General features: G+C 37.6%; 2 protein-coding genes across 3 annotated transcripts in view; both read right to left on the minus strand.

Annotated features, from left to right (window-relative positions):
- Window positions 1-13,715, minus strand: part of BAAT (bile acid-CoA:amino acid N-acyltransferase) — a 29,458-nt gene extending 15,743 nt beyond the window's left edge. The window contains exons 1-2 of one of the 2 annotated variants that reach the window (XM_072842156.1): window positions 5,812-5,827; window positions 2,869-2,949 (exon numbers count right to left, since the gene is read on the minus strand). The gene's annotated coding sequence lies outside the window, so the exon portion shown is untranslated. Of the gene's footprint in view, window positions 1-2,868; window positions 2,950-5,811; window positions 5,828-13,389 lie in introns of those variants that run through there. The other variant, XM_072842155.1, reaches the window with a different exon arrangement.
- LOC140641776 (bile acid-CoA:amino acid N-acyltransferase-like) lies at window positions 374-27,141 on the minus strand. Its single transcript, XM_072842151.1, has 6 exons — window positions 26,703-27,141; window positions 15,441-15,632; window positions 13,390-13,502; window positions 8,635-9,150; window positions 5,812-6,014; window positions 374-2,949 (listed from the first exon to the last, which is right to left on the minus strand). The coding sequence occupies exons 4-6, from the start codon at window positions 9,101-9,103 to the stop codon at window positions 2,353-2,355; spliced, it is 1,269 nt and encodes a 422-aa protein (XP_072698252.1). The 5' UTR covers window positions 9,104-9,150; window positions 13,390-13,502; window positions 15,441-15,632; window positions 26,703-27,141; the 3' UTR covers window positions 374-2,352.
- Between the last annotated feature and the right edge of the window lie 388 nt (window positions 27,142-27,529).

Below are 27,529 nucleotides of genomic sequence, written 5' to 3' on the forward strand. Positions count from 1 at the left end.
GCTTGGAGTTCTGCAAAGCAGAGTGAAATGGGACATTGTGTATTCGGGCAGAAGCATAGAAGCTAAATAGCACATGCAAGTCTCCCTTTGCACTGCTGACATGTAAAAGGGTTCAGCAAGCACCCACATTCTCACAGTGATGGTCATAGAGGGCAGCTGAGAGCTGAAGGCCAGCAGTCTGCCCTGGGATCATTATGGCCATGTGTGAGCTGGCCCTTTAGTAGAGGATATGAAGTAAACACATCTACCAGGGACCTGAGAGAAGACACAACTGACAGAGAAATTGCAAGGACAATACAAACCAAGTGGGGTGAATGCAGAAGGTGAGAAAGAGTTTACCAGCTGGCCTGGACCAGGCTAAGAGGACGCACCATTAGTTGACCAGGTGGAGATACTTTATTGGTGCACACAAAAGGTCAATGCCTGGAGATCAAACCAGTTACATTTCCAGGAAGTTAGAAAAGCTGGGCCAAGAATAGTTATTTGATCTTCATTCCTGCTAATCTTTGTAGTAGTGATACAGAAAACAACATATGAAAAAAATTCAAAACCTTCTTGACTTTGAAAATCCGTGAAATATAAATCAAGGGATATATATCAGACCAAACACAAACAGATTTCATAAACGCAGACATTCTTCCTAAAGCCCACAACAGGAAAAAAAAAATAGTTATACCCATTAAACCCATTATGATAACTATTGTATAGCATATGGCATATATAACTAATGATATAGTATCTAATATATATAGTTATGGTATAGCATATAGCGTAGGAGGTATTAGCCACTGCAATTACATGATTATTATAGTCAAAGGAGTGACATATCCTGATTGACTGGGTCTGGGAAATGTGAAAACTTGTCTGAGGGTAAAGGAGGAAGGCTAATAGCCTCACTAATTCTGAATAGAATGATCTTACTCTAAACAGAAGAAATATTAAAGAGCAGATAAAGGAAAAGGAATGTAGGCTGATACAATGAAGTATCCTTATGTTACTTCTATGACTCTAATTCCTCATTGGCTCCCCTATCACACCTACAAAATCATTCAAAATACCTTTTTCTGGTTCATCTTCACTTATCTACCAATCAACTTCCACTTCCACCCATTGCAATTCAGTAGCTCAGGAATATTGCCCCTTAGAGAAAATACGTCAAATTCGACCTTGGACTAGGTAATTGGGATTGTTCTACACCCAGGGTCATCAAACTATGCCCTGTGAGCTAAATCCAGCCTACCACCTGTTTTTCTGCTGCTCACAAGCTAAGAATGGCATTTCAAAGTAGAAAATTACTACTTTGTGACATATAAAAATGATATGAAATGCAAATGTCAGTGTCCATAAATAAAGTTTAATTTGAACACAGCCACAATCATTCGTTACAGCCTATCTATGCTGCTTTTGTGCTTGAATAACAGAATTCATAACAGTGACAGAGAGTTAATGGCCCATAAAACCTAAAATATTTGCTACGTAGAACTTTACAGAAATAGTTTGCCAGCCGCTAAGGTACACAACACACATCATCACTGCTCTTCACTAAATTGCAGTTTTGTGAATCTCAGATTGTTTCTTTCTCAAAATATATGTTTAGACACAAATATTACTTTATTTTCTTTTATTAGCTTTTTTTTTTTTTTTTTTTTTATTTATTTATGATAGTCACAGAGAGAGAGAGAGAGGCAGAGACACAGGCAGAGGGAGAAGCAGGCTCCATGCACCGGGAGCCCGATGTGGGATTCGATCCCGGGTCTACCAGGATCGCGCCCTGGGCCAAAGGCAGGCGCCAAACCGCTGCGCCACCCAGGGATCCCTCTTTTATTAGCTTTTGTTGAATTATTGATTGTAGGCCGACTCAATCATGTAACCTCCGTATCAGCTTCCATACTGCCTTAAAATAATAAATTCATTTACCCAGCTCTAGTTTTTCAATGACAATGAAGTAACCAGGAACCACAAGCATATTTTCAAATATGAGAAATCTAAACATATTTCATTGGAGTTTTAAGAAAACAATAAATATCAGCACCTGATTTTCCTCATGTCTGTTTTACAAACCAGGGGATTCTGACATTCGTTCTGGTAATTTTTTTCTGCCAGATAATTGCTATAATTATAAACCAGAATATTTTAGGACAGGTTGAGCCCTAAATTTATCTTTAAAAATATAAAACTCTGTGTGTGTGATACCAGATTAAGTGGAAACCATTTTCCCTTTCCAAAGTCAAGACATGGCCACTGTCACCCTCTTGCTTTCTCTTAGTATAACGTCCTACAATAGGAAATCAAAGACATTGTTCCCTGAAAATCCGGTATTGCTTCTCTGTTTCTAAGGAATATCCTCTCTTCTCAAAGTTGACTGGTTACAACTGGAAGGAGGTGCTTCCTGAGGAACTTTTTGATCTCCTTCCAAGAGTGCTCTTGTGCAATGGCATGTGGGGTCACCTCTCCTCCCCAGTGGATGAATAGGTGGAGACTGGAGATCTTGGAGGCACAGCACAGTGGGGAGTAGGGAGCCTCTAATAGGTGGCCTGCCCCAGGGTAAGATAGCAAAGTCCAATTGTTCTTCCCGTTTCTTCTCAACTGCTCTGTGGCTTGCTTGGCATATGCTTTGCTGTTGAGATTCTTATCATCTTCTCCCACAATGAAAAGGAAATGTCCCTGGGCCTTTTCAATGGGGAGAAGAAAATTCTCATTGGCTTCATTTCTAGCTTCCTCAAAGTTGTGCTGGAACTCTGCTAACCCTAAGGCATTGATGGATAGTAGTTGTGGGGAGAAAGGCAAGGGCTGACTTATCTGTCCACGATATACCTGTGGAATTCTAATTACAAAGTTGGGCCCATTAATAAGCACAGTGGCTGTGACCTGTTTTAGGTGAATAGCCATGGAGAGTCCAATCTCTGCACCTTTGCTTATGGAAACTATCCCAACGCCTGGGCCAAGGACCTAAAAATAATGAAAATGAGATGTTAATTCTGTCCATCATTTAGCAAAACCCGACCATCTCAAACAACCAAAGAACATGAAAGGCCAGTGGGAGCCAAGCAAGAACTAATCCCACCCATATGCTCAGTTGTAGAGTTCTGGGACACATAATGAATATTCAAAGGAAATACTGCATCAAAAGCATGTCAGGCCTTCCAAATTAAATACTATGGATTCAGCGTGGTGATAGGTACTGAGTTTTAAATTTCCTAAAGCGGGGCACCTGGGTGGCTCAGTAGTTGAACATCTGCCTTTGGCTCAGTGCGTGATCCCAGGGTCCTGGGATTGAGTCCCACATCAGGCTCTCCACAAGGAGCCTACTTCTCCCTCTTCCTCTGCCTATGCCTCTGCCTCTCTCTGTGTGTCTCTTATGAGTAAAAAATAAAATCTTTTAAAAAATAAGTAAATAAATAAAATGCCCTAAAGAAATACCGATGTTGTAGGAAAAATAAGAAAGAGGCACATAACTCCTGTGAATAATACGAGTGGGTACAGTTGACCAGTAAACTCTGTTGTTCCTATTCTAGGGTCTCTAGAAGTTCAGAGGAAAGTGTACTCTGTAGGAAAGGATGAGAAAAAGAATGAGCTTAGTAGAACAAAGCATGGAAACATGAGCAGGGGGTTCTATATCTGCTATGGTTTCCCTAGAAGGTTTCTCCTTTAGAGAAAGGTTTTATAAAGGAGGTTTGGCTCAGCTTCCTCTTCCACATCAGTCATCAAGCAAATATTTTTAGATTGTCCACCCTGTACTAACACTGAGGGACACAGAGGGAAAAAATGCATAAATCATCTCTCGCCATCAAGGAACTCACTGCCAGATGGAGAGACGGAGAAAAAAACCCAGACAATTAAAGTAGCCTACAAATTCTGTGATATAAGAATGCACATAGTTAAAGCTGCCAACCCAGAGTAGTAGGGAATAAAGGCAAAATCAGAGAAAGATTCTCAGAAGAAATGGGCTATGAGTTGGGTCCTCATACAAAAAAACCAGGAGGAAACAAGAAGGAATGGCATTCTATGCTGTAGACACTGAAAGGAGCCATTCTTTTTTATTTTGCAGGGCATGTATCCAGTCCCAGGGATAAATTCTGATGGATCTGAACCCATTCCCCTTTGCTACATATTTTTTTAAGCCTCTTTGTAAGGCCAATACATTCTACTGGAGATCATATCCTGTATATTAAGAGGGGTGACTGGAATCATCTGCATTCGAATTAAAAAGATCTTTCAATCTCTGAAGTTCTAGGTCTTAATATAAAAGATGTAGAGTCACAGTTACAGCAATGAGAGGTAAGAACTCAGAATGCATTTGGCCAGGGAAGACAAAGTAAAAGGAAGTATAACATGGATGAACAACAACAACAACAACAAAATGATTCAGTTATGTGCAGACTTTTGGCAGAACACTAACTCTTATTATAATTTCTGCCATCAAATTTGGGACCAGGGAATTTAGAATGCTTCGAAGAAGACACTTAAAATCAACAGATGGAGAAATAAGACCTATAAGGAATTGAAAGATGTATGGTCTATCCTCTCACAGGAGAGAGAGCATTAGGTAGGCTTAGTGGAAGTACTAAGAGCCTAGGATAGAAATCTGGTTTCCAGGCCTCCCTTAGTCATTGACTATCTAAGTGACATTGGGAAGAACACTGATAAAAAAAGTCATGCAGAAATAGAAGGGGAACCAGGCCGAGACCACAAACAGCAAAATCACATAACCTCTTCATTTCTCATCTAAGCCAAGAAGAAACTCAGCACAATAACATCACCTATGTGATAGTTCAAAGACAATTCCATTATATGAACCAAAATAGCTATTTAAAATTCAGTATGCCTCAATAGATGGTTAGTGATTATTGCTCATCTTATTACTACAATTCTGATATTTTGGTGATCCTTATATGAAATAGGATGCAGTACAGAGACTTAATTTTACTTAGATCAATTCTTTTTTTAAGATTTTATTTATTTAAGAGAGTGAGAGAGAGAAAGAGAGAGCATGGTAGGGGGAGGGGCAGAGAGAAAGGGAGAAGCAGACTCCCCTCTGAGCAGGCTCGGGACTCTATCCCAGGATCCCGGGATCATGACCTGAGTCAAAGGCAGACAGACACTTAACTGACCAAGCTACCCAAGTGCCCCTAGATCAATTCTTACTAGGAAAAAAATATTAACATTAGCAAGGGATAACATGTAGCAACCCTGATAGAGCAGCAAAGCACATTTTAAAATTTAAAGAAGATATGAATTAGAAAGTACAGCATTATGTTTAAGTCCTCTCAAATAACTAAAAATGCAAGCCCATTCCTCAAAGAAAGATAGATTCTCAGTCTGATGAAGTCTGATGATTTTATTATTATCAAAGAAGGTGATCATTAATAAGAATTACATTTATTAAGGATGTACCATTGCCAGTTACTCTAATAAGCACTTTGCTTGTATTATTCCCTTTACTTCTCATGAGAACCTTATGAAATAGCATCAATACCATAGCATTTAATAGATGAGGAAAATCAGGATTAGAAGGTATTAGTAGCTTGTCCAAATTTTCACAACCAGATGGAATGAAGCCAGAAATACAACCCAGTTCTGTCTGAATCTAAAACCATTGCATTTTTATTCCAACATGGACACAGGCTAACTTCCTGTTTTGTCTTTCTAAGCAAAAGACATTGGGTATGAAATAAATCATGTGTATGGTATGGATATGTTATAGAATTTTGAGTTCACTGAGGAGCATCATATTTGGAAGTAAAGGGAAGCCACAGGGTGTTATGCTTATTTAAAAACAGGAACTAAAAAAAAAAAAAGGCAAAACATTACCTTAGGATGTCTTAGGAGAAAGTTGACAGCTTCCTCAAAATATTCTAAATCTGTCTTTTCTGGTTGGGAGGGCAGATCTTCATAGTCACAATAAGCCAAGGCCAAGGTGGCAAAGCCATGACTGGCCAGAAGACTGGCCCGAGATTCAATCAGTCCACCAACACCAGCAAACAAGTCAATTACCCCTGGGAAACGGCCCTCTCCTGAGAAAGAACAAAACAAAACAGAACTGGGTATGAAGGGAAAGGAAGGAAAAGAGAAGAAAAACACAGTGTCATGAAGAAATGTATTATAAATTCTGGAATCGAAATTTATATTTTCAAAAAGTAGAATCCCAAGTTTTCAGCCTTGTATCTGGACCAGAATTAAAGCTGATTGAATAGAATAATAGAAGACAGTATCAGGAAGCTTGATTGGGAACTAGATTCACTGACACGTTTAATCTCTGTAGCCAAGGGCTCTTAGGGAGTCACAGTGGTTCATTTCTATAGTATTGGAGTAAAGAAAGTCATTGAAATTAGGCAAGGGCTTTTTAACCTATGAAAATGTACACAGGCTTTAGAAAGTCAATGAAGGTCCTGAAATTATATGCAAAATATATGTTTATATGTGCTTTTTGTTTGTTTATTTTAAAGAGAGAGAACAAGAAATCTGGGGATGGGTGGCATGGGGAGGGGCTGGGGAAAAGGGAAAGAATCTCCATGCTCAGCAGAAAGCCTGACATAGAGTTCAATTTCATGACCCTGAGCTGAGATCAAGACTTGAGCCAAAACCAACAGTAGGAGGCTTAACTGACTGATCCACTCAGGTGCCCCTATATGTGCATTTACTAATGAAAGTTTGTACAGATTTAATTAGGTTTTCAAAGTATATATAATTTAAAAAAAAAAGCTTCAAAAGTATATGACTTCAAAAAAAGTTATTGAAATGACTATGTTAGCTAAAATCCTGACTTAACAATGTTCTAGTCCATTCTTCTGACTGTACAGTGATGAAATCTTGCAGCCAAGCAGATGCAAATGATGAGCCCTTCCCATGCAATAACAATGTTTATTCACTGCAACTTAACACATGGTAAAAAGTAGGGATGGTGAGAGTATCATTCTACACTCATGCTCTGTGTAGGCAGCTAGTTTCCTAAATAAAGTGGGGCCCACACATTGAAAAAAGTGTGCTTACTGGGGGCACTTTATCCTCATATAAGTGAATTTAGTTAAGGAAGACTGGTCCCATCCATGGGGTTGCCTGGCTGGCTCAATCAGTAGAGCATGAAACTTTTGATCTTGGGATTGTGAGTTCAAGCACCATGTTGGGTGTAGAGGTTACTTAAAAATAAAAATCTGAGGGGCACCTGGGTAGCTCAGTTTATTAAGCCTCTGCCTTCAGCTCAGCCTCTTCTCAGCGAGGGGTGTGCTTCTCCCTTTCCTCCTCACTCATGCTCTCTCTCACTATCTCTGTCTCTCTCTCTCAAAGAAACTTATAAATAAATAAATAAATAAATAAATAAATAAATAAATAAATAAATAATCAATCTTAGAAAAAAGAGTGACTTTTGTGTTGGGAATTTTTAAAACAAAACATTGCTGTTTTCTTATCTTGAGAAAGAAGAAATAAAATGGTGTTAAATATCTTGACTTTAAAATACCATCTGAATAAATAAATAAAGATGTTTCTTATCTCCCGATTGGCAGGAAGAAGGAGAACTTACAAGTACTGAGCCTCTTAACATAGAAAAATGTTATAGTTGAGAACTGCTTTGAGACCTGACTCAGTCACTTTTGGCCCGATGAAGCTCAGCCCTCTTGTATATCCCCCACTTCCCAGTCCTAACATGCAGTAATGTTATCTATGTGCTAATTACTGGGTGTAAAAATATTGAAATTTATCCAAACAACTGCATGGGTCATTACAATTTTGGAAAGGGAAGCTTTTATTCCTACTACATCATTTATAACTCTATGTTGTCAGAAACCACCTCTAATACTTCAGGCTTCCTTTACCCATCTTACTTCTACAAGGTGATTATGTTTTTAAAAGCAGAGAGAGAGGCAATACATCCTGGTGATAATGATGGCTGTGTCCCAGATCAAAGGTCATGTTCTGAAGAAGAGAACCTCAGACACACCTGAAACCTGGACCCACCAAGGGCTACTTCTGGGAAATTAACTTTGCTTCATCCAGTCCCACGATAAGCCCTGAGAAATGTACCAGTAGATGTTCTGAACCACTTATTAATATGTGGAAATCACTGTGGGAAACTGAGTATTCTGGTAAGTTTTATAGCCATTAGGGAGTGTGTTGTATTAGCTGTGGATTTACGGGATATTCTATAAATATACAATATTTGTGGAAGAAGAGGGTATCGAGTTTCTTTGAACCCTCTATATTTATTGCAGTATTTTAGTCCATTATATCATCATCTTATTGCATGCAATGACCTATACCTAAATTGAAACTCAGACAAAACAGAAACCCCAAAAGAAGCTGAGACACACTTCCACAATATCAAGACATGGCTTTTCTGATAGCCAGGCTTCAATACAGATGGATTTCACATAAATCCAAAGCTATGGAAATCCCATAATGCAGAGACTCCATATACTACATGTATCTTATCCTTAGACAAACTCCAGAACTGTTGAGATCAAACTTGAGTTGGAATAGGGCATCACCATATTCTTGTTCTGACCCAGAGTTAGCCCTGATTATAAGGCTGGAAAGGACTACACTATGTACATCCATATGCAAGTTAAACCTCCAGAAGGATTAGGCATTCAAAAGAAGAAATACAAGGATGACAGTAATCAGGTTAATTCTACTCACCAGGAGGGAGAAAGAGGGTTCCCCGAATGTGGCCTTCTCGAACTTGGATCCGTTTGGTACCAGGCGCTGTGTACCACCTTTCCAAAGTCAGGCTGACTTTTGGAGCAGTGGTGGGGATGTGAATTAATGGTAAATTTGAATCATAAAGTTTTATTTGGACCAGGAAGGGGCTATTCATCACATCTCTTTTCAACAATTTAGTTAAAATATTTTCAGGTTTCAAGGACCAAAAGAGACCCATAGGGTGGACTCCTACATAGTCACCTCCAAGTGAAGGGGCACGCTCCAAGTCTACCTCACCAACTTCATTAGCCTTATAGTAGGCATGAGAATGAAACAGGTTCCCCGTTTCATCTTTCAGTGTTGCCTGAAGAACCACTATCTGGAAGGGAGGCAGGCCTGTAGCTCGGATATGCACTGGCTCATCAATAAGTGCACTTGTGGGGGTAGCTGTCAGCTGAATCATCATCACAATGTGACACTTTGGATGATTCTCAGTAATGTTTGCCGTAAAACCTGGATTAAAAAATTATATGTATATATTAGAAAATATATATATATATGAGAATATGTATGTAAATGAGAATAAAATAAGGTAGTGAAAAAGTTATAATGAAAGGTGAACTGGACCAGGAACCAGACTGCTTGGATTCAGCTCTAATTTTCCAGTTATTTAGCAAATATCCTGATACAATCTTCGAATGCAAGATACCTGAGAGCTTTTGGCAAATTTGCAGAAGATATGAAACAGATAGATAAGCTTTATAGTAATTATGAGCCAGAGTGGAGGAAGCATCAGCCAAATATGCATGAAGGAAGATATAACAATTGGCCATCCAGAACTCTTGAAAAATTAGGTGCAGTGGAGGATTAAGAGGGAAATGTGCAACTGAAAATGGAATTCATTGGGGTGCCTGGGTGACTCATCAGTTAAAGTGTCCAATTCTTGATTTGGGCTCAGGTCATGATCTCAGAGTGCTGGGACTGAGTCCCGCATTGGGCTCTGCACTCAGCATGGAGTCTGTTTGCCCCTTTCCTTCTGCCCCTCACCCTGTTCATGGTCTCTTTTTCACTCTCTCAAGTAAATAAATAAATAAAAATCTTTTGAAAAAGAAAACAGGGATTTGTTAAACATCCATGTGTATGGAGCTGGTAACTCCACTACTAATCCCCTCCCCAAGTCCTACAAACAAAATGCCTGGCATCTAAGAATTCACCTCTAACAGAGCATAAAAAAACAGGCAAATCTTCTCAAAAGAATGAGGACAAAATCTTTGGGGAGAACAAGGAGGCTGACATATGTATCACTCCCTAAAGAAAAAATACAGTTTCATAAATAGGCTTAACCAATCCCAAGAAAAAACAAATGCTGACAAGACCTTCAGCTACACAAATATTTGCTAAGCTTTTCATAATCTCCCTCTTAAAGGTTAAGGAATGCCCTTCTCTTTTTGGTTAGTGTGAAGAAAGCCACAAAAATGACCATTGTTCCCATTCTACTGAACTTATCTGGATAAATACAAAATCAATTTTTTGTTTTGTTTTGTTTTCTTAAACTCATTAGATTGCCAGGAATCTGAATGAATTAAACTCCAATGAGTGCTAAGTTCCTCCTCGGAGAGAGAAAACTTTCTTTTCTACCAAATGACTTTGATCTATGATAAAGCAGCAAAAAAGAATCCCCCATAAAGAAAAATAAGGAGAAATCAATAGAAAGTTTAATGCACTTTTAATGGAAATGTGCAAGCTGGTTTGATGGTTTAGGATTCTGAGAAACTCTAGCCAGAGTCCTTCTCCAAGTGCCAACTCTTTAGGACTTGGCCATGTGCTCTAGGACAATACTTCAAAGAATGGGCGCAGAGACATGAGCCTAGAGAAATCTATCTGAGGCATTACAGGTCTTTGTATGAAGCACAGCAGCTAACTTCCAAAGCATGGGGGAGAATAGCAAAATAAAGAGCTTTTCCTAGGCTCAGAAAGCCGAGAGTAAGACTTCAGAGCAAAGAAATTTCCTTAGACTCTCCTTCTAGAAGAATTATGAATCAGAGAGACATATCCTACAGTTAGAAAAGCTAGCAACATGGCCATAAAAAAAACAAAAAAACAAAAACAAAGGTATCTCCTCCAGAAGTTCAGCAATGCTTAGATCCCAGTTTCTTCTGATGAGAAGGCCTAATCACATACCCCAAAATATTTGACACCAGTGGCGCACTGAATAAGAAAAAGCTGCAACAAAGCCCAGACCACAGGTCAGATTTGTTCAGCCCTTAATTCTAACATTCTGACAAAGTAGGGCTCTGCTCTTTTCTTGAGGTAAATATTACTTATTCTAGTCATTTCTTTTATATGAAATATCTGAAGTATGATTTAAAAAGATTATAAGACCCAACAGAAGCAAGAAAACTGTCTCATGATAAGGATGAGAATGAAAAGTCAGTAGGAAGAGGTGCAGATTAGACAGGAACTTTGAAACAACCATTCAGAAAAAAAAGAAAAAATAATAATTGAATTATTGATATATACAATAACTTGGAGGAATCACAAGGTAATTATGCTAAATAAAAAAGCCACTCCCAAATGATTCCACACTGTATGATTCCATTTATATAACATTTTTGAAATGAGAGAAATGGAGAACAGATTAGTGGTTGCTAAGGTTCAGGGACTGGGTTGGATGAGAGATGGCTAAAAAAAGGATACCATGAGGAATCCTTGTGATCATAGAATATTCTAAATCCTGATTATACCAAGGTCAATATCCTTGTGAAATCCTACAGTTTTGTAAGATTTTACTATTAGGGGAAACTGGGTAAAGCATACATGTGGTCTATCTGTATTATTTCTTACAGGTGTGGTGAATCTACCATTATCTCAAAATAAAAGTTTAATTTTAAAAAGATAGCTATGAGACACCTGGGTGGCTCAACCAGTTAAGCATCTGCCTTCAGTTAAAGTCATGATCCCAGGATCCTGGGATCCAGCCCTACGCAGTGGGAAGCCTGGTTCTCCCTCTCCCTTTTCCACTTCCTTTGCTTTCTCTCTCTCTCTCTCTCACTGTCAAATGAATAAAATCTTTTAAAATTTTAAAAAATAAAAAATAATAACTATGATAAAAATGCTAAAGGATAAAGTAGAAAAGGCAGATACATGAAAAGATTGAGGAATTTCATCTGAGCATGAAAGCTGTAAAGAAGAACCAAATGGAAAAGCTAGAAATAAAAAATACAATAGCAGAAATGAAGAATTACTAGACAGACTTCATAGAAGACTCAAAACAGCAGAATACAGAACCAGCAAATGTAAAAACAGCTCAACTGAAAGGAGCCAAACTAAACAGCAAAAGAGAAAAAAGGATATACGAGAAAAACAGAGTGCTTGAGATGCGAAGACAATATCAAATACTTTAATATATGTGTAATTGGTGCTTCAGAAAGAAAGGATAGAGAGAAACAGAAGAAATAGTTTTAAAAATAATTTTAAAATTATCTGGCAAAAATTTTCCCAAAATTGTTGAAAAATATCTTGCCACAATTGCAAGAAATTCAGGAGGACAAACACTAAGAATACCACAATGATGGCATTGTAGTCAAACTGATAATAATAAAATACAAAACGCAAATATTAAAAACAGCCAGAGCAAAATGGAAACATTACATATAGAAGAACAAACAATATACATATATATGCTGCCGAAGCAAGCACATGAACAATATAAATATTTGACTTCCCATCACAAACAATTGGAAACCAGAAGATGGTAAATTTTTTCAATGCTTAAAGGAAAAGAACAAAACTCAGATTCTCTATCTAACAAAAATACACTTGAAGAATGAAGGCAAAATAAAGATATTTCCAGAGGGTAGGGAAATGAGAGAGATTATGTCTGTCGTAGACCAGCATTGTAAGAAATGTTGAGATCTTGAGGGGAAATTTGACCAGATGGAACTGGATCTTTGGGAAAGGATGAAGACCACAAAAATGGTAATTATTAAAAAAAAAGGGGGGGGGGTAATTATAGAAGTACAGTTAAAAATATCTTGAATATGGGACTCCTGGGTGAGTATCTGACTTCAGCTTATGTCCTGGGGTCTTAAGGCTCCTGAGATCCTGATCTCAGGGTCCTGGGGTCAGGCACCCTTCTCAGTGAGGTGTCTGCTTGTCCCTCTCCCTCTTCCCCTCCCCTTCTTGTGCTCTCTCGCTCTCTCAAATAAAAAATACAATCTTAAAAATCTTTAACATGTACACACACATATATGTGTGAATTTAAATGCAATTAAAAGACTTTAAAAACAGGGACACCTGAGTGGCTCAGCGGTTGAACGTCTGCCTTTGGCTCAGGGTGTGATCCTGGTCCCGGGATCGAGTCCCACGCTGGGCTCCTTGCAAGGAGCCTGTTTCTCCCTCTGCCTGTGTCTCTGACTCTCTCTGTGTGCCTCTTATGAATAAATAAAATCTTTAAAAAATACTTTAAAAACAATAACAATGTCTTGTGAGTTTATAGAATACATAGAAATAGCATATAATGACAAAACAGTGGGAATGGAGTAAATAAAATTATACTGTTGCAAGATTATCATATTACTTACTATTTTTCAAGCAACACAAGATTATTTGCAGGCAAACCGTAATGACTTAAAGGTACTATTAGGAGCTCAGCTGAGCCTGGGGAAATCTAGAAAGCTGATCAGATTGGGTATCAGAGTAGCTGATGAAAGCAACAAGCCAAAAATAAGAGTCAAACCTTTAATCACTTACTGTGATGGGAGAAAGTGCCTGGTCAAGACGAGGATCAAGGGTCTGAAGTTGGGTGGTCCGCCAGGTGGGTGGGTTCACTGTTGCAGCGGCCCCAAACCAAGGATCTAGCAGTTCTGAGGTCACAGTAGAACAAGGGGAAAGGGCTAGCAGTAGTAAGGAACTGGGTGCTAGGTCAGAGTGAAAGAAAGTATCTTCAAGAAGCCCTGGTCCTTGAATAAAGAGGCCTCAGCACACATGTCTGGAGAAGACTTTGGACCTTGAACAATGGCCTGATGATACATGTAATGATAATGAGAGTGAAGGTACCTGGGAAGGCAAATATGAGAACATGATGGGCCTGTATGACTAGTAACAATGAAGACCAGTAACCACTAAGTGGCCTGCGTCCTTGACAACAACTTTTTCCAGAGACTGCCGTGCACTGGCTGTACCCAAAGTCCGGTGCTAGAAGGTCAGCATTTCACCATGATTCCTACCAACTAAAGCCTTTATAGGGCAGCCCTGGTGGCTCAGCGGTTTAGCACCACCTTCAGCCCAGGGCCTGATCCTGGAGACCCAGGATCGAGTCCCACGTCGGGCTCCCTGCATGGAGCCTGCTTCTCCCTCTCCCTATGTCTCTGCCCCTCTCTCTGTGTGTGTCTCTCATGAATAAATAAATAAAATTAAAAAGAAAAATAAAGCCTTTGTAATTGCTTATGGTCAGTTCTGGAAAATCACACATAAGTTTTTAACCAAGAGCTAGACTTCTCAGGTACATATTCTCTAGAGTAAAACACACATACACACACACACACACACACACACACACACACAATGTTTTAAGTAACCCAAAAAGAAACAGGTTTCCAGTTACTGTGGCTGTGTAATAGACCACTCAAAAACTTAAAGGAGTATTACAGTTATTTATTATGCTCTTATGTACTGCAGGTTGGTCATTAGGGCAGGGCTCAGAGATCAGACATCAGTTGCAAAGGCAACAACCAGATTTCACAACTGTGTAAAGGTCAAATCCTTATGAGTTCTATATCAGTGGAGTGAAGGAGGTTAAAGGAAAGACTATTTATTGTCAATTGATCATTTAAGCAAGTTCAGATTTGAAACTGCTCTTGGCTATATCACCTGTAAATCTTCATGCATTTTTATTTTTTTTAAAGATTTTATTTACTTATTCATGAGAGACACACAGAGAGAGGCAGAGACACAGGCAGAGGGAGAAGCAGGCTCTCTGATGCAGAACTCAATCCCAGGACTCCACGATAACACCCTGAGCCAAAGGCAGATCTTGTACACTGAGCCACCAGGTGCCCCTCTTTGTGCATTTTTAGAGAGAGGAGACTGCCTGGTAAGACTAGGGATGAGGAATGAATGCGACAGCTTAATTATCCCAGGATAAGAAGAGAAATAGTGATGGTTAAAGGACAGGTCAAGGAGTTTGCTTTGTGTCCCTACCTTGCATTCCTCAAGAAGCCTTCCTTAAGAGCCCAAAAGTAAGTAGTGTATTCTGAGGGATTTCCAGGAAACATGAATGCAGAGGAGCAATGGGAAGTATGGAATAAATGGTTGGTTAAGGGCTGAGTCGTGGAGGAGGAAGAAGCCTTAATTTCCCATCACTTCCAGCCTGCCATGCTAAGAGGTAAAGCTGACTCTGAAGGCCCAAAAAACCTATCAGGCAGAGGAAGCCAAGGTCTGATGTTGTGAGTCAGGCCTGTGAACTAATGCCACTACGGAAAGTATATACAGACAAGGTATTGACAGTATATGCTAACATTGTATTGTTTTTAATGTGTCTGTGTTCAGAGAAAGAGAGAGAGAGATTGAGAAAGAGGTGGGATAGCCACAGGCATGAATACATGCTGATGAGAATGAGCCCACAGAGAGACAAATGCTGAGAATGAGAACTTGATGGTAAATAAGACATTTTTCCCTGAGAAGCTTAAAAACAAGTGATTTTATAGCCCCAAAGTACCCTTTTCCCTTGTGAAAATAGTCAAGAAATTGAATATACATAAGGCACCAGAAATACATGACAGAGTCAGGAATGTAATTTATACCTCCAATTCTTAGTCAAGTTGATTAGTAGTTCAGAGGCTCCTGGGAGGTTCAGTCGGTTAAGCATCTGCCTTCAGCTCAGGTCATGATTCCAGGGTCCTGGGATGGACCCAGGGAGCCCGGCATTGGGCTCTGCTCAGCAAAGAGCCTGTTTCTCCCTCTCCTGCTTCTCCCCCTGCTTGTGCTCTCTGTCTCTGTCAAATAAATAAATAAAATCTTTTTAAAAACTAATAAATAGTTCAATAAGAGTTTATCAGGGTCCACACTGTATCACAGGGAGATGAGACACAGTCCTTACCCTAAATAAGTCTAAAGGAGTAGTCTTCCTTCCATACATTATCCATTATGTTTCTACTTAAATATCATATGGATCAACCAGTGTTCCCACACAGAAAGAAAGCAAATAAAAAGTCTATAGCTTTAGTTCAACTTATACTTCTTTTCAAACATCATCATTTTTTCCCTTCATATCCCTGGTTTATTACATTTTACTACCAGAAAGCATTCCTGAATCACATAAATATGTATGACCTTTAAGAAATATTCTCACATAATGTAATTCTAACAAGCCATTCATCTGACATTAAAAGAAAATCATCCTTCAAACAATATAAAAATAGAACCAAAATTCAAAATCCCAGAGTAAGAGAATTTCTTCTGTAATATTCTAGGAAATAGTCTTTAGAAAGAGGGAGAAATTAATGCAGATGGGAAAGAAAAGTTAATAATTTCAGAGTCATTCTCCCTCAGAAATATAAATTCTGGCTTGATATCTTCATAATCACAAGTCCCTATTGATATCCTTTCTAAACAAAATCCAACAGAAAAGACATACCCTTATCTGAGCACTCTTTGAACTCCATAGCCGAGATTATAAAATGAACAAAAAGGCTATTTGTCTGCATGAACTGCTAAATTCCAAACACTGAAATTAAGAATCTAATTTTACTTCTCATTCAAGATCTTAGACTTTAACCCATTTCCAATCAACCCAGAAGAGATAGCCCTGATTACAAGCTATAAAGTCCCTGACTTTTTCCTCTCAAACCTTCCTTGGCACTATCTAGAGTCATGTTATCAGTCAAAACCACAATAAGTTTTTGTAGTCTAGCCAAACTAATGAAGTACTAACTTATGGCCCACCCCTTGCTCTAGTTTCCTATTAACTTTTAATTTCATTGAACCCAGTCTCTTCCTATTTTCCCTCTGTTTGTTCTCTACGGTAAATCTCTCCCTCTTAGGAATAGTCTCTATATTTTACCCATGTATTTTATTAATTTTTATTATAAACAAATTGTTTGACCTCTATTAATACCATTTGGGCATACCTTTGGTCTACAAATAAAGAAGTCAAGAGCTTTGACTTACTATCAATGAGTTCTGAACTAGCTGAGGATTACAAATGTAACAGTAACAGGCAACAAAATACTTTTTCTTGGGCACAATTTCTACTTTTGGAATTTGGGCAACACCAAATCTCCCACTCATTATGTTCTCCTCCTTAACTAATTCACAGGGGCTCTTGAGATAGCTATAGAATGGAGTGTTAGTGGGATTTTACATGGTCAGGAAATAAAACACTATATCTATTAAACCATTGAGTCCTTATTTATTTGAGGTGATAGAGAACTTTAAAAGGATAAGATGGGGATGCCTGGGTTGCTCAGTGGTTGGGTACCTGCCTTCAGCTCAGGTCGTGATCCCGGGCTCCAGGACTGAGTCCTGCATGGGGCTCCCTGTGAGGAGCCTGCTTCTCCCTCTGCCTGTGTCTCTGCCTCTCTCTCTCTCAGCCTGTGTCTTTCATAAATAAATAAATAAAATCTTAAAAATAAAATAAAATATAAATAAATAAATAGATAGATAAGCTGAAGGAGGGATGCCTACGTGGCTCAGTGGTTGAGCATCTGCCTTAGGCTCAGGGTGTGATCCCGGGGTCCTGGGATCGAGTCCCATATCGGGTTCCCCGTGGGGAGCCTGCTTCTCCCTCTGCCTATGTCCCTGCCTCTCTGTGTGTGTATGTCTCCTGAATAAATATATAAAATCTTAAAAAAAAATGGATAAGCTGAAGGAAACTAAGAGTAAATATAATTTCCTTAATTTTAAGAAATTCTGATCGGCGAAATACTCCACAAAACATGAAAACACAAGCTAAGGTGCTTATGCTTATGCCTCACATAAAATTGATTAAATATTATTAAGAAGTGGGAAACAGTATGGAAATTCCTCAAAAAATTAAAAATCAAATTACCACGTGATCCAGTAATTCCACTACTAGATATTTACACAAAGAAAATGAAAACAGTAATTTGAAAAGATATATGAACCCCTATGTTTATTGTAGCATTATTTACAATAGCCAAGATAAGGAAGCAACTCAAGTGTCCATTGATAGATGACTAGATAAAGAAGTGGTAGGTATATACAATGGAATATTAATCAGGCATAAAAAAAAGAATGAAATTTTGCCATTCACAACAACATTAATAGAACTATAGAGTATAATGCTAAGTGAAATGTGTCAGTCAGGGAAAGACAAACACCATATGCTTTCACTCATATAAGGAATTTAAGAAATAAAGCAAATGAAGAAACTAAGAAGAAAAAGAAACAAAAAACAGACTCTTAAATGTAGAGAACAAACAAATGGTTTCCAGAAGGAAGGTAAGTGGGGGGGATGGGTCAAATAGATAAAAGGGATTAGGAGTACATTTACCTTGATACGTATTAAGTAATGTATCTCTGAACTACTGAATCATACTGTACACCTGAACCTAATAAGATATATTAATTAAATATAATAAATACAACAAATATTGTTTAAAAGTTCAAATTCAATTCAAAGTTCAACTCAAAGTTCAGCGGTTTAGCGCCGCCTGCAGCCTGGGTGTGATCCTAGAGATCTGGGATGGAGTCCCACGTCCGGCTTCCTGCGTGGAGCCTGCTTCTCCCTCTGCCTGTGTCTCTGCCTCTCTCTCTCTCTCTTTCTGAATAAATAAATACATAAATCTTTAAAAATTAAAAATTAAAAAAATAAAAGTTCCCCTTAAAAAAGAATTATTAAACAGAATACATAAAGAATTCCTAAAAAATCAATTTATAAAAATCTCAGTTGAACATGAGAAAAGACTTAAACAGGGACTTAACAGAAAAGAAAACACAAGTATAATCATATGGAAAAAAGGCTTAATTTCATTAGTCATCAGAAAAATGCAAATTTAGGAGTGTCTGAATGGCTCAGTCAGTGAGCATCAGACTCTTGGTTTTGGCTCAGGTCATGATCTTAGGGTTGTGAAATTGAGCCCCACATCAGGCTCCATGCTGGTGTGGGGCACCTGCTTAAGATTCTCTCCCTCTCCCTCGCCCCTTCCCCACCCGCCTCCCTCTTTTTTTCCCTCTCTAAAAAATAAGTTAATGAATGAATGAATTAAAATGCACATTTAAATCATGGGGTGTATTTATACCTATAAGATTGACAAAAATTGTAAACTCTGAATATAGGGACCCCTGGGTGGCTCAGCAGTTGAGCATCTGCCTTCAGCTCAGGGCATGATCCTGGAGTCCTAGGATCGAGTCCCACACCGGGCTTCCTGTGAGGAGCCTGTTTCTCCCTCTACGTCTCTGCCTGTCTCTCTGACTTTCATAATTAAATAAATAAAATTTTTAAATAAATAAATAATTAATTAATTGATTAATTAATTAATTCTGAAAATATAAGAGTTGGTTAAGAAGTGGATCACCAAGAGACACCTGGATGGCTGAGCAGTGGAGCTTCTGCCTTTGCTTGGGGCGTGATCCCAGAGTCCGAGATCAAGTCCCGCACTGGGCTCCCTGCGAGGAGCCTGCTTCTCCCTCTGCCTGTCTTTGCTTCTGTCTGTGTGTCTCTTATTCATGAATGAATGAATAAATAAATAAATAAATAAATAAAATCTTAAAAAAAAAAGGAAGAAGAAGTGGATCACCAAGACCCTACTAGAGGAATGTAAATGGATGCAATCACTTTAGAAAGTAATTTGGCATATCTATTAAATGTGATGATATGAATAACTTTTGACCCAGTGATTGCATTTCCAGAGATACACCCAACAAAAATGTATACACAAGTGCATGAGGAGTTATACATAAATATTCATAGCAGCATTTTTCAAGATATTAAAAACTGGAAACAACCAAATATCCATTAACAATAAAATAGATGACTAGATTTTGGCCTAGTTATAGAGCAGAATACTATGAAGCCCAGCATTAAAAATAAGTGAATCAAAACAATAAAAATAAAAGAATCATAACTACATTCAACTCTGGGTGAATCTCACAAACATAATATTAAGTGTTAGATGCCAGACATAAATGAATTATAAATTTATTTTTTAATAGTAAGATTATAACTTTAATCCAAATATCAGTAATTACATTAAAAGTCAATGATATAATACCACAGTTTAAAGATACTGGAATATTTGAAATAACACATATATATATAGATATAAACATGGATATAGTTTCTTGAATATATTAATATAAAAAAGACTAAAAGTAAAGTTTAGAGCATAAAATGCCATGCAAACACAAACCAAAAGAAAAACGATATAGCTATACTAATATCATTAAACCTTAATTTTATTTTTTTCTTAAAGATTTTATTTACTTATTCATGAGAGACATACAGAGAGAGAGAGAGAGAGAGAGAGAGAGAAGCAGAGACACAGGCAGAGGGAGAAGCAGGCTCCATGCCGGGAGCCTGCTGTGGGACTTGATCCCGGGACCCCAGGATCATGCCCTGGGCCAAAGGCAGGTGCTAAACTGCTGAGCCAGCCAGGTGTCCCTAAACCTCAACTTTAGTGAAAGAAGTAGAGCTAGATCTAAAGAGGAACATTTTACAATAACAAAGGGTTAATTTGTTAGGAAGATAATGGCAATTCTGAATTTATAGAGCTTCGAAATATATAAAACACAGCTTGTAATCATAAAAGGACAGATATAAAATCATGTAGGGAGATGGTACTATGCTGCTTTCACTAACTGATACAGCAAACATATAAAAAAACATATAAAAAATCCTTAAAGATAAAATGATATCAAAAACATGATTAACAAACTAGAACTAATTAAATATACATATTTGTATATACTTGAAATATAAAGTATGTATATACATGTAATATACTCATACAGAGTGCATATACTCATACAGAAAATGTAGCACCTAAGAATTCCAGAATACTGGAATTCTATTTAAATTCAATTAATCAATTTATAATGTATTATTGGTTTCAGAGGTAGAGGTCAGTGACTCACCAATCTTATATAACACCCAGTGCTCATTACACTATGTGCCCTCCTTAATGTCCATCACCCAGTTATCCCATCCCTCCCCACTCACCTCCTCTCCAGCAACCCTCAATTTGTTTCCTGTGATTCTTTTATGGTTTGTTTCCCTCTCAGATTTGTCTGATTTTTTCCTCTCTTCCCCTATGATCCTCTTTTATTTCTTATATTCCACATTTGAGTGAGATCATATGATACTTTCTCTGATTATTTTGCTTATCTTATTTGCTTATCTTCTTGTATTTACTTATTTGCTTTCTTCTTATATCTTCTAGTTCCATCCACCTCACTGCAAATGGCAAGATTTCAGGTTTTTTGATGACTGAGTAATATTCTATTGTATATATACCACATCTTTATCCATTCATCTGTCAATGGACATCTGGGCTCTTTCTTTTGTGGACATTGCTGCTTATAAACACTGTGGTTCAGGCACCCCTTCAGATCACTACATTTGTATCTTTAGGGTAAATGCCCAGCAGTGCAATTGCTGGGTCATAGGGTAGCTATATTTTCAACTTTTTGAGGAACCTCCATACTATTTTCCAGAGTAGCTGTACCAGCTTGTATTCCCACCAACATTACAAGAGAGTTCCCCTTTCTCCGCAACCTCGCCAACATGTTGTTTCCTGACTTGTTAATTTTAGCCATTCCGACCACTATGAGGTGGTATCTCATTGTGGTTTTGATTTGTATTTCCCTGATGGCAAGTGATGTTCAGCATTTTGGGATTAAGGTAATGCTGGCCTCTGAATCATAAATTTATATATTCTAAAAAACTACAGAACATACTTAAAGAGTAAATTCTTATATTTTTTTATTTATTTTTTACAGAGTAAATTTTTAAACAAAAGCAAAAAAGAAATCACCAAAAGAGTCAGGACTGTAGTGAAAAATTAAAAGAAGTTCTCAAAAAAAAAAAAAAAAAAAAAAGAAGTTCTCATTGAGAGATTGTAAGTAAATGGATGAAAAATAATATACCTAAAAAATAATAATAATAATATACCTTGCAACACTAAGCATAAGGAACCCAAAGTGACTATATAAATGTCAGATGAAATAGACTTCAATATGAAGAGTATTATCAGAGGTAAAAAAATGACAAGTTCATAAACATCATAAACCCTAATAATGGATTCCAAATATATGGAGCAAAATTTGACAGAATCAAAGACAGAAATAAACAATTCCATAATCATGGTTAAAGATTTTAACATTTTTTCCCCCAGCAATTGATAGAACAACTTGATAAAAACCAGTAAAAGCATAAATTTAAACAACACTATCAATGACCTTGATCTAATTAATATTTATGGAACACTAACACAACAACTTCAATCACACTTAGTATATTCAAGATAAACCATACACTGCGTTGTAATCTTAATAATGCAAAAATGCTGAACTCAGAGTATTTTCTCTGGCCACAATAGAATTAAATTAAAAATGAATAAAAAAGAAGATATGTAGAATATCTTATTCCTTATTTATTCCCAAATATTTGAAAATCAAACACACTTCTAATAATCACATCAGAGATTAGAAAATATTTTAAACTGAATGATGATGGAAGTACAAAATGAAAATATTTGTAGGATGAAGCTAAAGCTAAAAAGAGAAATTTATAATTTTAGTGAACTTATATTGGAAAAGCGGCCCAAAATTAATGGCCCAAGTCTTTATCTTAAGAAGTTAGGGGAAAGGGGCAGCCCCGGTGGCACAGCGGTTTAGCACTGCCTGCAGCCCAGAGCGTGATCCTCTAGACCCAGGATTGAGTCCCATGTCAGGCTCTCCCCCTCTCTCTGTGTGTCTCTATGAATAAATAAATAATCTTAGAAGAAGAAGAAGAAGAAGAAGAAGAAGAAGAAGAAGAAGAAGAAGAAGAAGAAGAAGAAGAAGAAGAAGAAGAAGAAGAAGAAGAAGAAGAAAGGAAGAGGAAGAGGAAGAAGTAGAAGAAGTTGAAGTTGTTGAAGTTGTTGTTGTTAGGGGGGGAAAAAGGAAAAAAAAAAAAAGGAAAGTAAGCCCAAAGTAAGAAGAAAGGAAATAAGAAAAGCATATTATCAATGAAATAGAAAATAAATAGAAATTAACAAAGAGAAATTTGATTCTTTGAGAAACCTGAGAAAATTGACAAACTACAAGCCAGAGTGATCAAATAAAAAGATAAACTAAAATGACAAATACCCCAAATGAAAGAGGGCTTGTCACTGCAGATCCAATAGACATTAAAAGGAAAATAGGAGGGATCCCTGGGTGGTGCAGCGGTTTGGCGCCTGCCTTTGGCCCAGAGCGCGATCCTGGAGACCCAGGATCGAATCCCACATCGGGCTCCCGGTGCATGGAGCCTGCTTCTCCCTCTGCCTGTGTCTCTGCCTCTCTTTCTCTCTGTAACTATCATAAATAAATAAAAATTTAAAAAAAAAAAAAAGGAAAATAGGAGATTAACAACTTTATGCCAACTAATTTGACAACTTAGATGAAATGAATAAATCCTTATAAAATACAATTTAATGAAGAACTGTTTCAAAGTAAAGGAGATTAAGTAAAACTGATAACAAAAATGCAAAGCATGAATCAAGGTTTAATCCTGGATCAGGAGGTGAAATTACTTTGAAGGTCATTACTGGGACCATAGGTGAAATTTGAAAATGAACAATGTATGATTAGTGTTGCTTCAATGTTAAATATTTTGAATTTTATATATCCCAATGGAAAAGAAATTTGATAGTACAGCTGCAGTGTCCTTACTGTACAACTAAGACTAGCAATGGAATTCTGTGGAATCAGAAGTTAATTTAAATTGAGACTACTTTTGAACTTAGACATCATTCAAGTAAAAACGTTAGGACTTTTGCACTGTGAAATAACCTAATAAAAGTAAAATAGAAATGTAACTGAAGATAAGATTAAGTTCATGTGGGGATCCCAGGGTGGCTCAGCGGTTTGGCGCCTGCCTTCGGTCCAGGGTGTGATCCTGGAGTCCCTGGATCGAGTCCTGCATCAGGCTCCCTGCATGGAGCCTGCTTCTCCCTCTGCCTGTGTCTCTGCCTCTCTCTCTCTCAGTCTTTGTCTCTTATGAATAAATAAATAAAATATTAAAAAAAAAAAGATTAAGTTCATGTGTGTAAGTGTAACTGAGTTCAACATATATGTCACATAATACTTAGGATAACAGAAAGCATGCTGATGGGATTACAAATCAAAGAAGTAGGAAAGGGGTGCCTCAGTCAGGAGAGCATGTGACTCTTAATCTTGGGGTCATGAGTTCAAGCCCCATGTTGCATGTAGAGCTTACTTAAAAAAAAAAAAAAATACCGCTGAAAGGACGACTTGAGATGAATAAATATTTGTAAAACAAAAAACAAGGGAGCAGGACCAACTTGCCCATTCCTAGGTTCAGGGTCAAGAAATTTACAGTGGGGGATCCCTGGGTGGCGCAGCGGTTTAGCGCCTGCCTTTGGCCCAGGGCGCGATCCTGGAAACCCGGGATCGAATCCCACGTCGGGCTCCCGGTGCATGGAGCCTGCTTCTCCCTCTGCCTATGTCTCTGCCTCTGCCTCTCTCTCTCTCTCTCTCTCTCTCTCTGTGTGACTATCATAAATAAATAAAAATTAAAAAAAAATTTACAGTGGAATAGCTTCCACTTCTAAGAGGTTTATGGCACACCAATACTCAAACTAAAAAAGACAGATTTTTAAAAATAGATAAAAAATGAAAGCAAAAACCTGGCGTAATTTAAATATCCAGTAATAGCATATTGGTTGAATAATTACCTTAGCTAGTTTCACTTTCTAGTTTGAGTTACCTGTGTGGTCAACCCCTGAGTCAGGAAGCAGACAACACTTCTGATGTAAATCAGGTTAACAGCAGCCCACCTAATTCTACATCACAAAACCTAGGTCATTCCCTTCACTTCATCTCATCACATAGGCATTTCATCAGTTCACATCATCACAAGAAGTACAGTACAATAAGACATTTTGAAAGACCACCTTGACATAACTTTCATTACAATATGTTATAAAAGTTCTATTATTGTTTATTTCTCACTGTGCTTCATTATAAATTTAAAGTATCATAGGTCTGTATATACAGGAAAAAATACAGTATATATAGGGTTCAATACTATTCAGGGTTTCAGGAATCCAGTGGAGGCTTGGATGGTTAAGAAGGGACTACTGTACCTAACATTCAGTTATGGAATATGTTATTAATCCAATTTATTACTCTTAAGACTATTTAAAAATAGAAAAGCTCATAGAGTAAAGGGAACAGGAGGACAATGTGACAGTAAATTTTAAAATACAAGAAAGGGGGATGTCAGCGGTCCAGTGTCTGCCTTTGGTCAGGGTGTGATCCTGGAGCTCCGGGATAGAGTCCCATATTGGGCTCCCTGCATGAGCCTTCTTCTCCCTTGACCTGTGTCTCCGCCTCTGTCTCTCATGAATAAATAAAAAAAAATCTTAAAAATCTTAAAAAAAAGAGAGAGAGAAAAGTTTCTTTCCATTTGGAAACACACGAATATGTTTAGTGATTATCTGAGCAGTAAAACAGAGATGGTATTTGTTGTCTTTCCCAAATTTTTAAAAATGTGCTTTTATAATCAGAAAAATGTTAAAATAAAAAACAAGGGGGGAGAAGTCTATTTATATGGCTTAAAATCCATACTGTCTGTGCAAATCTATTTCTATTAACCCTGAATATTACCAGCTTTTGTGTAAAGTATACTTACTGAGTTCAAAGGCCCAACTACCTATAATTGGGAACTCTTTTACACAGCACTTAATTTTTTAAAATGTAAACCTTTTATAATTACATCATGTTTGGTTACCTCAGTAAACAAGTTAGCAAAATTAATATAATCTTTTCAGGAAAATTAAAGGTCGTTATTCTGATATATTTATTGTATTAGATTGTAAAACAGTGACACCTTCTAGAGTTATTTTTGGACATGAAGTTTATCTTCTCCTTTAGCTCAACTTTCCAGGACTGCTGCTTCAGGGATGGTACTTTCCTACTTCAATATTAGCGTATAGGGCCACCTTACTCAAAACATTAACAACATTGCCTAGGAGCTTTTTTTTTTTTCAAAGATTTTATTTATTCATGAGACACACAGAGGCAGAGACATAGGCAGAAGAAGGCTCCCTATGGGAAGCCTAATGAGAGGACTTGATCCCAGGACCCCAGGATCATGACCTGAGTCAAGGGCAGATGCTCAACCACCGAGCCACCCAGGTGCCCCGCCTAGAAGCTTTTTAGATATACAAAAGCTCAGGACCCACTCTTATCCAATGGAATCAGAATCTGCGTTTTAAAAAGATCTCCAAGTAACTTGTTAAATTAACACATTAAATTTTGAGAAACACTGCTCTAGGTTACAAAGAAGTAATCCCTTTTGTCTTTATACCTATGTGAAGCTTGGTTTTGTAGTGCTCTAGTTGAAACCAAGTGTTTTTCCACACCGCCCTTATATATCCATTACTTCCATCATGCCCTGTGCACAGTTTTGTGGGTCTACAGATTAGTAGAAGCTACACGGGAAATGAGATAATCAAATCCTATTTGTAAAATTCAAGTATTTTGGAATGCCTGAGTGGCTCACTGGTTGGGCACCTGGCTTTGGCTCAGGGCATGATCCTGGATTCCCAGGTTCGAGTCCCGCATCGGGCTCCTTGCACGGAGCCTGCTTCTCTCTCTGCCTGTGTCTCTCATGAATAAATAAAAAAAAAAAAACTTAAAAAAAAAATCAAGTATTTCCATGCGGAAACCCTCTCACATGGAAGAGATAAAACAGCTGATATTTAAGCTCCAGGGCTTCAGGTACTTCTGAAGTTCTTTAATGTACAGGTTCTTAAAAATCTGATTGTCTGCTGATAGTATTTATAGGGTATAACTGTAATGTGATTTTATTAATATGCCACAATTTATACACCCACCTGATTTCTGCCCTCTTCAAAGCAGTCACCCTGGAAAAGAGAATACACGCAATTTCCTTTGTATAAAAACTATCACTTTTCTTTCAGAACTATTAGGAAAGATAAAATATAGGAAACTCCTTATTACTCTTTAGCCATATCTAAAGTCTAAACAAAAATAATTACTGATTTAATCACTTCTTCAATTAACATCAGTAATTCAGAACTATCTAGTAACTCACTATTTGAGTAATTTCCACAAATTGAATACACTAAGTCTGCAAAGACTTATCACCCTAGTGGACATCCATAGGTATTTAAAGCCACTTTTAAAAAGTTACAGAAAAGGGGGCACCTGGGTGATTCAGTTGGTTAAGGGGCCAACTCTTGATTTTGGTTCAGGTCATAAGATTGAGTCCTGCATCAGGCTCCACCCTGGGTGCGAACCCTGCTTATGATTTTTTCTTCTCCCACTGCAACCCCCCTCCACACCCCCCAACCCCAACCACCACCCAGCTTGAGCACACGCATTCTCTCTCAAAAAAAAAAGTTACAAAGATAAAAGGTTTGAAATAAACATCATCTCCTTTAAAGAGAATATTCATTTAGATATATAATCTGGCAGATCTCTTATTTAAAAAGTCACAGTACTTCGTATTTGGCATATACTCTAAATTTTTTCATTTATAATACATAAATTAAGTAAATGACAAAGCAGAGAAGCAAATTTCAGCTTTAAAAAAATAAAAAACACACAGCACACTTCAAAAATATACTTTAATTCCAAAAGAGGTTAGTCTAGAACAGCCAGTATCATTTTCTATTTCTATGAGTAAAGCAGTGAAAGA

The sequence above is a fragment of the Canis lupus genome, chromosome 10 (assembly GCF_048164855.1).
Source record: "Canis lupus baileyi chromosome 10, mCanLup2.hap1, whole genome shotgun sequence".
Taxonomy (NCBI): domain Eukaryota; kingdom Metazoa; phylum Chordata; class Mammalia; order Carnivora; family Canidae; genus Canis; species Canis lupus.